Source organism: Pyxicephalus adspersus, chromosome 5 (genome assembly GCF_032062135.1).
Source record: "Pyxicephalus adspersus chromosome 5, UCB_Pads_2.0, whole genome shotgun sequence".
In the NCBI taxonomy this organism is placed as follows: Eukaryota; Metazoa; Chordata; class Amphibia; order Anura; family Pyxicephalidae; genus Pyxicephalus; species Pyxicephalus adspersus.
Genome location: NC_092862.1, coordinates 147311601 through 147324654, shown reverse-complemented (window position 1 = coordinate 147324654; position 13054 = coordinate 147311601). Strand labels below are relative to the sequence as shown.

The 13054-nt window shown below is 52.6% G+C and overlaps 2 protein-coding genes across 4 annotated transcripts in view; one reads left to right on the top strand and one right to left on the bottom strand.

The window, feature by feature from the left end:
* The window catches only part of LOC140331795 (autophagy-related protein 9A-like), a 10742-nt gene extending 2287 nt beyond the window's left edge, over positions 1-8455 (top strand). For all 3 annotated transcript variants that reach the window (XM_072413089.1, XM_072413091.1, XM_072413090.1), the window contains exons 3-15: positions 325-370; positions 482-544; positions 760-927; positions 1492-1633; positions 2169-2917; positions 3004-3157; positions 3707-3886; positions 4092-4337; positions 4541-4755; positions 4851-4959; positions 5872-5956; positions 6036-6189; positions 7001-8455. In XM_072413089.1, coding sequence (XP_072269190.1) covers positions 325-370; positions 482-544; positions 760-927; positions 1492-1633; positions 2169-2917; positions 3004-3157; positions 3707-3886; positions 4092-4337; positions 4541-4755; positions 4851-4959; positions 5872-5956; positions 6036-6175 — 2297 coding nt within the window. In that variant the 3' untranslated portion in view covers positions 6176-6189; positions 7001-8455. The remainder of the gene's footprint in view (positions 1-324; positions 371-481; positions 545-759; positions 928-1491; positions 1634-2168; positions 2918-3003; positions 3158-3706; positions 3887-4091; positions 4338-4540; positions 4756-4850; positions 4960-5871; positions 5957-6035; positions 6190-7000) is intronic.
* Positions 8456-8872: 417 nt separating this feature from the next.
* NOS3 (nitric oxide synthase 3) overlaps positions 8873-13054 on the bottom strand; it is a gene marked incomplete in the record, with an annotated part of 17257 nt that continues 13075 nt past the window's right edge. Inside the window, 8 exon segments of the mRNA XM_072413081.1 lie at positions 8873-9427; positions 9791-9985; positions 10702-10850; positions 11294-11415; positions 11677-11764; positions 11841-12051; positions 12308-12489; positions 12696-12883. Coding sequence (XP_072269182.1) covers positions 9317-9427; positions 9791-9985; positions 10702-10850; positions 11294-11415; positions 11677-11764; positions 11841-12051; positions 12308-12489; positions 12696-12883 — 1246 coding nt within the window.

The window sequence follows — 13054 nt, the reverse complement described above, 5'->3', positions numbered from 1 at the left end:
GTACAATATACAACATGTGTGACCTGTGCCGGGGGGGCCGCGTGTACAATATACAACATGTGTGAACTGTGCCGGGGGGGCCGCGTGTACAATATACAACATGTGTGACCTGTGCCGGGGGGCCGAGTGTACAATATACAACACGCCTGACCTGTGCCGGGGGGCCGAGTGTACAATATACAACATGTGTGACCTGTTCCCGGGGGGCCGCGTGTAGAATATACAACACGCGTGCCTTGTGCCGGGGGGGCGTGTACAATATATAACATGCATGGAGTGTCTTTTGTTTGCCCCCTGACTAATTGCCCCTTCTCCTTTTTTCAGACTCCTGGCATCATATCAAGAACCTGGACAATTTCTTCACCAAGATATCCTTTCTGAGCCCCGGGTGGGGGTGGGGTTGTTTTGGGGTGGGGATGGGGTGTGTTGGGTCACAAATTCCCACTGTCTCCGCCCGTTTTCCTTGACTCCGGCTGCACATTTATCATTTCCACCAGAAGAATGGCTTTGCCTGCATGGTGCTGTCTGACTTCTTTGAACTTGTGTGAGTAGGATTCGGATATTTTACTCCCAGCATTGTATGGGATCTAAGGATGGCGGGAGGGGCTTGTGGAGTAATGGGAGGGGCTTGTGGAGTAATGGGAGGGGCTTGTGGAGTAATGGGAGGGGCTTGTGGAGTAATGGGAGGGGCTTGAACAAGGGTTCCAGGAGGTTGGATGAAAAGAGAATTTAATTAATTTTTATATTTCGTTTCTTCAGCCAGTTCCTGTTTGTTGTCACTTTCACCACCTTCCTCTTTCACTGCGTGGAATACGATGTGCTATTCGCCAATAAACCCGTCAATCACACACACTCCGGGCCCAATCCTGAGCGCAACAAGGTGACCCTGACCGATGCCATCCTGCCTGCCCAACAATGTGCCCTCAGGTAAGTCACAGCATGGGATAGGAGGGGGCCAATCATGGAGGGAGAATCATAGGGTGGAGGGGGCCAATCATGGAGGGAGAATCATAGGGTGGAGGGGGCCAATCACAGAAGGAGAATCATAGGGTGGAGGGAGCCAATCACAAAGAAAGAATCATTGGGTCCGGGGTGGGGCCAATCATGGAGGGAGAATCATAGGGTCCCGGGTGGGGGGGACCTATTGTGGAAGATACAACATGGAGCACCAGGGAGGAGAGTGCAGGGCAAGATGGAGCTCAAGTAATGGGGGGGGCACGATGTGCAGGAGGAGGGTACACCTGCAATGTTTCTCGCACTCGCTGCCTCCCAGCTCCGCCAGAGATGGATGGTCCGGTGTCACATGACAGGAAGCTGCGGTCTGTTTTCTGACCTTACTCTAACATACACGGGAGAGTATTACTATTTTACTGGAGGGAATTCCCTGAGGGGGTATTGGAGGTGATACCCCGGGGCAGAAGCTCCATATTACTGTGCAGAGATTTGGGAGGTTATCCCTATGATGATCCCTATTCTGTGGTCTCCATGCAGGATTCAGTCCAGTGGTTGGATCATCTTCCTGCTGGTCATGGCTGCCATCTTCTGGCTCTATCGTCTTGTCAAGATGTTCTGTAACCTGCTGAGTTCCTGGGAGATCCGCAAGTTCTACATTCGGGCCCTGAAGATTCCCTCGGTGAGTGCAGCGCAGATCACACCGGCTGCTGCCAGCGTGAGAGAACTGTGCATACGGATCCCAAACCTTCCTGCCCTGCGCATTGCCCCCCTCCCTTATCACTCTGTACACTGATTACCCCATTCACCCCAATCCTCTCTGTGCATCGCCCCCATTCATGCCAAGCTTCTCTATATATTGCCCTCATTCACCCCAACCTTCTCTGTACATTGCCCCTCATTCCTCTCTGTGCATTGCCCCCATTCACCCCAATCCTCTCTGTACATTGCCCCTCAATCCTCTCTGTACATTGCCCCCATTCACTCCTATCCTCTCTGTACATTGCCCCCATTCACCCCAAGCCTCTCTATTTATTACCCCATTCACCCCAATCCTCTCTGTGCATCGCCCCCATTCACGCCAAGCTTCTCTATATATTGCCCCCATTCACCCCTATCCTCTCTGTACATTGCCCCAATCCCCCCTTGCTCCCCCTTCTGCCTGATCTCTGCACCCCCCATGATCCCCCATGATTCCATGTTCCTCTGATCCCTAGGACGAGCTGTGTAACTTCACCTGGCAGGAGGTTCAGAGTCGCCTCATCTCCTTGCAGCGGGAGCACCCCATGTGTGTGCACAAGAAGGAGTTGACTGAGCTGGACATTTACCACCGAATCCTGCGCTTTAAGAATTACATGGTGGCCATGGTTAATAAGAGTCTCCTACCCGTGCGCTTCCGGGTGCCGCTGATGGGGGAGGTGACTTTCCTCAGTCAGGGTCTGAAATATAACCTGGAGCTTCTGTTCTTCTGGGGCCCCGGCTCTCTCTTCCAGAACAAGTGGAACCTTCAGCCCAAATACAAACGTCAGGGCCAGAGGCTGGAGCTGGCGCAAGAGCTGAGCCGTACCATCATCCTGCTGGGATTGGCCAATCTGGTCTTGTGCCCATTTATTCTGGTCTGGCAGATCCTCTATGCCTTCTTCAGCTATACCGAAGTCATTAAAAGGGAACCCGGCAGTCTGGGTGCTCGGCGCTGGTCGCTCTATGGCCGGCTTTACCTCCGTCACTTCAATGAGCTGACCCACGAGCTCCAGGCACGGCTGAGCCGAGGCTACAAACCGGCCACCAAATATATGAACTCCTTTGCCTCCCCTCTGCTGGCCATCGCAGCCAAAAACCTGGCATTCTTTGCTGGCTCCATATTGGCTGTTCTTATAGCGCTGACCGTTTATGATGAGGATGTCCTGACGGTCCAGCATATCCTGACCGCCATCACTGTCCTGGGAGTAATGGTCACCATTGCCAGGTAAGGGATGGTGGTAAGGCACTGGGGGGGTCACTGCAGGGAGGGGGTATGCTGAGTCACCTATTACCATATACCCCTTTCCGCAGGTCTTTTATCCCGGATGAGCACATGGTGTGGTGCCCCGAGCAGCTGCTGCAGTGTGTCTTGGCTCATATTCACTACATGCCTGACCACTGGCAGGGACATGCCCACAAATCAGAGACCCGCGATGAGCTGGCACAGCTATTCCAGTACAAGGCGGTAAGAACAGCTCGAGCATGGCATCTTCAGGGACTGTTGTACTCTGGTGTCTGTATGGGGGTCTTCAGGGATTGTTGTACTGTGGTGTCTGTATGGGGGTCTTCAGGGACTGTTGAGGAGTCAGTGGGACCACAGGGTCATACACCTGACATACTAACACCTGACCACATTGTGTTGGTGTCAGGTGTTTGACCCTGTGCGGTGCGGTCAGGTGTATAACCCTGTGGGATGGGGTCAGGTGTATGACCCTGTGCGGTGCGGTCAGGTGTATAACCCTGTGGGGGTGGGGTCAGGTGTATGACCCTGTGGGGGTGGGGTCAGGTGTATGACCCTGTGGGGGTGGGGTCAGGTATGACCCTGCGGGGTGGGGTCAGGTGTATGACCCTGCGGGGTGGGGGCAGGTGTATGACCCTGTGGGGTGCGGGCAGGTGTATGACCTTATGGGGTGGGGTCAGGTGTATGACCCTGTGGGGTGGGGTCAGGTTGTATGACCCTGCGGGGTGGGGTCAGGTATCTGCATTTCTCTTATCTCTGCTGTTTTTCTGGCAGGTTTTTATCCTGGAGGAACTTCTCAGTCCGGTCATCACTCCGTTCATTCTGATCTTTTCCCTTCGCCACAAATCTCTGGAGATCATTGACTTCTTCCGGAACTTCTCTGTGGAGGTGGTGGGAGTCGGGGATATTTGCTCATTTGCTCAAATGGACATCCGAAAACATGGCAACCCTCAGGTGAGAACCAGGGAGAGATGTAATGGAGGTAATTACCTGGGGGGATGGGTGTGAATTGAAAGGAGGTAGTTAGGCCGGGGTGTAGATTACAGGGAGATCACTGGGGGGGGGGGGGGGCTGAGTCTGGATTGGAGGGGAATTGTAGGGATTAGTATTCGGCATATTGTGCTCCGCACTCACTCCTCATCTTTTCTGTTGTCCGCAGTGGATGTCGGAGGGCCAGACGCAGGCCTCTGTGTACCAGCAGGCAGAGAATGGGAAGACGGAGCTGTCTCTGATGCATTTTGCGATCACCAATCCTCACTGGCAGCCACCATTGGAGAGCTCCATGTTCATTGGTCACGTGAAGGAGAAGGTTCAGCAAGATGCAGCCAATGCCCCTCCTGCCCAGCAGATTCTGTGTGATGCCCCCATCTGCACCTCCCTTCTGTCTAATGAGTCCGGAACTGCGGTCAGTGTGCCATCATATAAACCCCTCCCACTGAGACATCCAGCTCCTCCCACCCATCACTCTTCCTTCCTTCCTCCTCCCACCTGTCACTCTTCAATCCTTCCTCCCTTCCTTCCTCCTGCCCGTCACTCTTCCATCCTTCCACCCTTCATTCTTCCCTCCTCTGTCTCTTCCCAACTCATTTTCTTTCTATCTCTCCTCAGCCTGATAATTTGCTGGCCAGCGTGCTGGTTCACCCAGTGCTTACGGCCAGTGGATTACCCACGAGGGATCGGCGATTTGCACAACCAACCACTACTGCATCTGCAGCAGCCAGCGTCCTAGCATCCCTCTCTGCATCACAGATAGCCAGCCGCCCACAGGGGGCGCACTCCAACACTTCCCTGTACAACAGCGATGGCACCGTCCTGCAGCAGAGGTCAGTCCCCTCAGCTTAGGGGTCATTTTTTTATTTGCACCGTTTTCAGCCGTGGGGAAGATTTACAATAATGCGGTTTATTGTCTTTGTCACAGTGCCATGTCACCAACTGACTTCCAGCTCCAGAGTGCATCTCGCTCTTCATTGCTGGCCTCAGGGTTTGCATCTGCTGAGATGAGTCTGCATGCCATTTACATGCATGAGGTGAGTGGATGGCGTCCATGATATGGGTGGGATATGGTGGGAGTGATAAAATGGGAATCATGAAAACACACAGCTGCCCCCAAACCCCAATTATGGCTTCGCCTGGAATCTCCCCCCGCAGGTCTGGCTTTGTCCAGGGGCAGTAAAAGGTTTGGTGAGTTACTGCGGAGCAACTCCCTTGTCAGATTTCCATTGCCCCCGGGGCTCAGACAGAAAATGTAGAGAAACCAAATATAGGGACAGGTATTGAATTTCAGACTTCAAACTTCAGAATCCGTGAGTGCTGCAAGCTTAGAAAACAATTTAAACCCCCGAACTGTGCAGAGCCGCGTAACACAAATATAAAGTGTCCTCTATGGAGAGTCATGTGATACCGCTCGGGGTGTCATGTGAGAGTCATGTGATACCGCTCGGGGGAGTCATGTGATACCGCTCAGGGGAGTAATGTGATACCGCTCGGGGTGTCATGTGAGAGTCATGTGATACCGCTCGGGGTGTCATGTGAGAGTTGTGATACCGTTTTGGGGAGTCATGTGATACAAATATGTCATCCCGCGCAGTGATTGCTGGACTCCTCAGTAAATCCTTTCAGGTACCTCAGGGGCCGGACGTAAGGGCTTCAGCCGTACCGATCCCATCATGAATTCCCATTGGTTTATGATATAATTACAGCTCCAGTCATTTTTGACTTCTGACTTTAGATGTTGCAGTGACACCACCACACATGTCCCTTCTGCTCACAATCTTCCTGGTGGGGGGGGGGGGGGGGGCAGCCAATCAATATGGCAGAGATCCCTGACAGGAAGCGGCAATGTCACTGCGGGGGGCCCATAATTCCAGCTTTCATGATTCTCTGCCATATATTGGTGGGCACAGATCGTTTTGTGTGGTAATGGGCTCCATCTCTTCCAGATACACCAGAGTCAGGGCTCAGCACAGCGCCCCCTGGGGATGTGGCAAGCGTCAGATCTGTCTCCTCATCAGAGACCCCAGCCAGGTAAAGTTGTGTGAATTGTGGCTCTGTATCTGTGCCATTCTCTGTATACGTCACTGACTGTAACCTCCTTCCATTGCAGGAACCAGGTCCAGCTCCCGGTCGGGGTACCATGGTCTGCGCCTTGGGGGCTGGGAGGAGGAGGAGGTGGAAGAGCGCTCACCCCTAAAAGCAGCGTCAGCCTCCCACAGCACAAGCAGCAGCGGCGGCGGCAGTAGTTAGCACATCTCATAGTGGTGAGTAGGGGGGGCATTTATCACCAGTCTGCCATTTCTTTCATGTCCATTAAGGGGCGCTGCATGCCTCGTACCCATTTGTTTATACTTCCACCATCATTAGGATTGGGCAAACAAAACGCTTTGGGCCAGCCATGAATATTCCAACCTACTCCCATCATTGTTTTCCTGGGTCCCAAGAGGATGAATGTGATCTGATCCGTCCCCGCGTGGTTGGTTGGCGGGTCTGACCTGTCCCCGCGTGGTTGGTTGGCGGTGGCGGATTCATTTCTATGGTTCCCACTGGTGAAATTGGATTCCCAGGTTGTAGGAACATTCAGTGGCCCAATCTGGTAATCTGATGTAACGTGTGATTTGCCCGGCCTGTGTCTCATCCACCCCAGAGATCTGCCCACTCCATACTTCTCGGTTCTCTGTATGAGGGGTCACTCCTTGGGGGGGGGTGTATGTCAGGTCTGGCACACATTTCCCCCAAATTCAGCCATTGAAACTTTTCACCCTAAATATCGGGTTTCTGGGTGCAGCAGGAGGTTCTGTCAGTGGGCTTTTGTTTCCTTCACAGGGGTTTTACATTCTCATATATAAACCTGCTTGAAGGAGGTCAGGAGGAGGTCACCTGCTGCTGTCATTGATCCTGGCTCAGGCACGTCATGTCCCCTTATAGTGGCTCCCTGCAGAACGTTCCGGATCCCTCACAATGTAACATTTCTGGTGTCTGGGCCGTAGCGTTACACGTGTGGAAGGTTCTTTGATATTTCTGTGATGGGATTTCCATGTCCGTCCTTCACGTCTTCTCATTTTTTCCTCACAGGTCCCCTTTACAAATCAAAGATTTTCTTCGGTGTGCTCACATAGGCCGCAGCGCTGTACCTGAACTGTGCCGGTCCCTGGGCCGGCCTCATATTTCGCAGAGGCACCCGGCCGACGTTATTTTTTATCATGGACCTGGAGCTGCTTGTACAGCCGGAGCCGTAGTTTTATGTTCCTGGATTGAGGATCTAGAAAGTATTTATTTCAGTGTTATTATTTTATCCGCTTCCTGCTGGGACCTCCATTTGTCGCCTTTCATCGCATTGTCCGGGGTGGCTCCACAGGATTACCCTCCCCAAAGACTGCGCCACCTGCTGGTGGCTTCCAGCTGCTTTCATTTTGGTGTTGTCACCCTCCAGCGTCTGCGCCGATATAATTCTCCAGGCAGCAGCAGATGTTGGGATCCGGAGAGGCGGAGGCTTTACATGGAGGGGAATTTATACTTCCAAAGTGCCTTGTGGATGGGATGAGGAGATATCCCGACTCTTCCTTGCTGCTTCACTCATTTCATCTGCTGCTCATATTGCTGCCTCCAGGGGGCACTACAGCACCTCCTGCACAGGATGCTTGCTGTGTTCCCTGTTTTATAGTCACTACAGCTGTCCTGTGCATTCTGCTCATTGCCAGAGGATATCAGAGAGCCCCTCACCCTGCCGGGGGGGGGGGGGAGAGATAGGGCAGATTGTAAGGGGGGCAGCATATAATGGAGGCAGCACAAATGATGGTGGGGGAAAGTTGTATACAGCAAAGCAGCAGGCGCACAGTGAAGATGGGGGATGCACAGTGCAGACAAGGAGTTGAGGCTGGAGATCAGCAGAGGAGCACGGTGCAGGCTTATGGGGGGGTTGCTGTAGTCCAATGTTGGGAATGGTGCAGTTTCCCCGGTGCATTGTCCATTATTTAGGAGGAAGCTGTATAAAAGTTTCACTGAGTGAATACACTGAGCTGTATAAAGGTGAATTGTTTCACTGAGTGAATGCACTGAGCTATAACTCTGCTAACCCTACTACAACACAAATAGCAGTTCTGTAGTCCCTGGCGGGTGAATGATTCATTGCTGGGAATATACATCTGACAACACTTTGTGGGGCCTCTGTGAGGTGAATGAGCAGAATTCACAGGTCAGGACCCCTCCAGACAATGATGCCCTCCCTGCCCGGGGCATCCTGGGGGTCCTCTGAATGCTTTAGCTTGGCGAGTTAAACATCTGGTGCTCTGAAATTCCCAGATTCCTCCCAGCAATGCCCTGGGGCCCATCGCTAACAGACTCTGTGTACCCAAATATACCCCCTCCCCCGGTAACAGTGCCAAGCTGTGACCAGAGCCCAGGGCAGCATTTACAGCACAGCAAGTTGTGTGTGGGTGGGGCTCTGTGTGGGTGGGGTTCTGCATGGGCGGGGCTCTGTGTGGGCGGGCTGTGAGCTGAAATAAATGTTTACATACTTGTACAGAAGAACCGCCTCTTATTTCAGATTCATCTAATAATGTCTCCGTATTGGCCCAATACAAACCCCACCCCCATAATCTGCATCACACGTTGGGGCCAATATTCAGCTTATCGGAGCGGAGAGCTTACTATCTATTCTCAGGACGATCCAGTGCTAAGATTCAACAATCAGAGTGTGGCAGCCTCCTCAGGGGCGGAGCCAGTCCTGGGTGGGCAATGTGATTGGCTGTACACGAGATGAATCTGACAGATCCCAGCTCCCGTCCTTCACCAGTAAGAACATTCTGGGGCCCCAATTTATGGCAAACACCTCCCATGCCCCACAAATACAGCAGCGCCCCATGGAGAGGGGGGTGGGATCACGCCTGGATTTATATCCAATCAGCAGAAGTTCTGATTGTGTGACTGCAGATGAATGGCCTCAAATAATAATCATCAATATTTAATAACCAGATAAATATCAGAAAATACAGCCTGACCACCTGTACACCCAACATTCACCCCCGCAGCTGGTGACAGCGCCCCCTATATGTGTCACCTTATAATACCTCCCCCAATGGCAGCCAATCAGCAGCAGCTTTCAAATATAAAAGTTAAATGGTGTGAAAAGTGACCACCAATACGTTGTACAGAATCCATGGAGGAGGCCACACACTATTCACCCTAAACCAATGTCACCCCCGGAGGCCGGTGAACAAATAATGCAAATAATTCCCTTGGGGGGGGGGGGTTATACCCCAGTGGGGACAATGGGGGGAACACTGCAAGAGGCCTCGTGGCCAATCAGAGACAAGCGTTATCATATAGTGCAAATTGTTCTATTGGTGCCTGCTGATTGGTCGGTGCATAGTCTGGATTCTGATTGGGTGATCATGTCTCCCGCTTCTCCTGTAGTGACATGGACTGACAGCGGACACGCGTGGTCACTTCGTGGGTCCGCAGGGTGATGCCGAAAATGTCCTCATGATATCTGTTCTGGTCCTGCGGGGAAACACCAAAAGAGGTTTAACCCCAACTCCGTACAATTGCCCCGACCGGTCATGTGACCCATAGCCAATGCTCCATCCAACCTACCCCGACCCTACTATCCCCCCATCAGTTACCTTCCTGCTCCGTGTGACCCTCTCCTCCATCCCCCCACCCCCTGTACTTCTATCAAACCCCTTAGCTGCCCCCAAGTACCCCCCCCCATCCAATCCTGCCATGGGTCACATGACCTGGGGGGGACATTCTTCCCACTAACCCCCACACTAATATACCGTGAGCTGTGAGAATAACAATTATAGCCGGGGTTCCCCCTTATCCCCCCGGCCCCCCTCCCCCCCTGGCGGGACCCCGACGCACCCTCAGCTCTCCGATGAAATCTCCGGCCTGCAGGACGCTCAGATCCCCCTGAGACACCAAAATCAGCTGGACGGTCTGCAGGACATCGGTCGCCATGGTGACGTCACCGCAGATGAACATGTGACCATTCCGGTGCCGCAGCACATCATGCACCTGATTGGCCAGGTGAGTGCGGAGAATGTCCTGGACATAGGTCTGCAAGAGAGGGGAGACATTCACCCTGACGTTCACCGCCCGCTTTATACGGATATATACACACTGCTTAACTATTATTCACTGCACGCTTTATACGGATATATATTCACTGCAACATTCACTGTGTGTTTTATACTGATTCACCACAAGCTTTATACAGATATATACACGCTGCTTACTATTTATTCACTGCAACATTCACCACACACTTTATACGGATTTATACACACCACAACATTCACCACATGATTTTTTTCTGATATATATACACAGCTTAATTATTATTCACTCATATTCACCACAGCATTCACCTCTCACCAAGGTGGAATGTAAAGGTGAAGACTGAGAGTTTAGGCAAAATGTATTTCACTTGTGTGGGGGATGGGGGGTTGTAGCGCCTGCAGTGACTGTGGGGAAATTTCACCTGCTGAGTGTACAAAAACCAACAGAGGCTCCAACCCCCCCCGATTCACCTAAAAATAAAATATAAATAAAAGGTTTTCCCTGGTGTTGGGTGAATCTGAATGAAAATAGAGAACATAAGACCTCTACCTGGTGTTGGGTGAATATGAAGGTGAATGGTAGGATCTCTGCCTGGTGTTGGGTGAATATGAAGGTAGGACCTCTGCCTGGTGTTGGGTGAATATGAAGGTGAACTGTGAGACCTCTGCCTGATGTTGGGTGAATGTTGGGTGAATGTGTGATGCACCCCTCACCTTTGGGCAGTCGGGCTGGCGGGAGAAGGCGGTATAGATGTGGGTTAGAGCCCCTCTCCGCTGGGCTTCCTGGGTTTCCTCTTTGTAGATGTGATCGAGTTCTGCACAGCGAGAGCCGAAAACCAAAATCATTTCCCCCGGAACCAAACCTGCAAAGAGAACCCGCCACTGCCATCAGAGGGATTCCTTTTTTTGGTGAATTTTATTCACATAAATCGGGGAAAGTTTTGCAGTGAATGATTCACAATTATTATTCTATCCAATCAATGGGCCCTGTGCATGGAAACAGTAGGGTGGTTTGCCTGCATTTCCCAGCTTCACCACCAGATGGCGCCATGTCCTAGCAGTATGGTGGTTTGCCTGCATTTCCCATCTCCACCACCAGATGGCGCCATGTCCCAGCAGTAGTATGGTGGTTTGGCTGCATTTCCCAGCTCCACCACCGGATGGCGCCATGTCCCAGCAGTCCGGGCATGGGGTGACCCCGCAATTCTGGGTATTAATGATCAGGGCGCTGCTTCTTCTACTACCCCCACCGATGTGTCGCCCCCTACAGTCCGGCTTTAATAATAAATGCCGGAGAATTTCTCACCTTTATGTTCAATGTCATAAAGTCTCTGCTGCCAGAAGCCTCTAAAGGGGGCAATTCCCGTTCCGGGCCCCACAAGAATGCAGGGGGCTTTTATATCCGAGGGGAGGTGAAAGGTGGGGGCTCTGCAAAGAAAGACAAACACAGGGTAAGGTGACATAAAACCAGAGGCTGCAGCACCTCCCTGGGACTCCTCCATGTGCATGTAGGGCAATCAGGGGTAATATTATAATGCACTGACCCCCCCCCCCCCCAATGTGATGTCTGAGGTGGTATAATTGAGCCCTCCCCCTGCAGCCATTGGGGCAAGCCGCCTGTACCCCCCCCATTGCCCTGGTTTAGTTCCCCGATATTTCAGTGTTGGGGGGTATTAGTGATTTATTTACCCGCGGACGAAGCAGGGCACAGAGGAGCCGGGGCAAAGCTGGTCCAGCCACGTGGAGCACACCCCATAGTGCAGGGGCCCGAGATTTTCTGCAGGAAATAAAAGCAATGATCACACAGAAATAATGTCCAGGGAATGGAAGAAATGTGGCCCCGGGGCCCTCACCTTGTGTGCGGTACGACACCACGGCTACAGTCAGGTGGATCTGGTCGGGGTAAGTGTCCATGGAGGAGCTGATGGAGTAATAGCGGGGCTGGAGGAGGGGTAATTGGGTCAGGAGGAGAGAACTCGGCATGGAGATCGATGGGAACTCCTCCAGAACCTCCACCAGGTTGGGGCATCGGAACCATTTCCACTCCTCGTACTGCCGGGCGTCCTGCGGGGTAAGAAGGAGAATCCCAGCGTTACTACCCCGGGGCAACTAGGAATTTGCTGGGGCAGTTCCATAAGGATCCGGCTGGTGGTGAATTTACAGAAAATTCCCAGATCCAGAACCAATCAGAACCCAGCTATTGGCTGCTATAGACTGATGGACGGCTCCTTCTGATTGGTTCATTATTTGAGGTTATCCGGCATCAGCACAGATTAGGAAACAAATGCTGGGATCTGATTGGTCCATTCGGCGCCCTCACCTGGCTCAGTGTCTCCAATCTCTGCCTCTCATCGGGGTCCTCACACAGAGCGCTCAGCAGCTGCAGGAACTGAGGGGGGGGTGGGGTGGTGATGTCCAGGTAATTGGTCAGAGCCTGGCGCAGGGTACAGGGGGGGATCCGAGTGTCCGACACCCAATCAGCTTTCCGGCCCGATCCCAAACCTGACATGAAGGGGAGAACCGGATCAGTGCAGGGGCAAATCACACACCAGGACCCAACCAAAGGGGCCCAAGGGCCACTTCTGTGCCCAGCACTTCAATATGATCCCTTCCCCCTACAGCCAATTACACCCAATCTCCCCCCATCACCCCCAACCCCCCCATTAACCCCAACCCTCCCCCCATCACCCATGCCCCCCTCTACTCACGGTTGTTGTCCCTATCCATCGTCTCCACCAGGACGGTGTCATTAGCAGGTGGGGGATCCTCCACTCTCTCCAACAGCGCCAGAACCAACTCCTCCCTATTACACGGGAAAACCCCAAGATGATCCCCGGGGCAATAACACAACTCCTTCTGCCCCTCCGTGTTCAGCTTCACCAGGATGGTAGAGCGACTAGGAGAGCGGAACAACCAATCAGAACAGAGGAAGGAAGGGACTATTATTATACATTTATATAGCTCTGACATATACCATAGCGCTGTACAGAGATCACTAAGCCAGTCCTATCAGTCTCTGTACAGAGGAGCTGACACTCTAATGTCCCCCCACAGTCACACACTATTA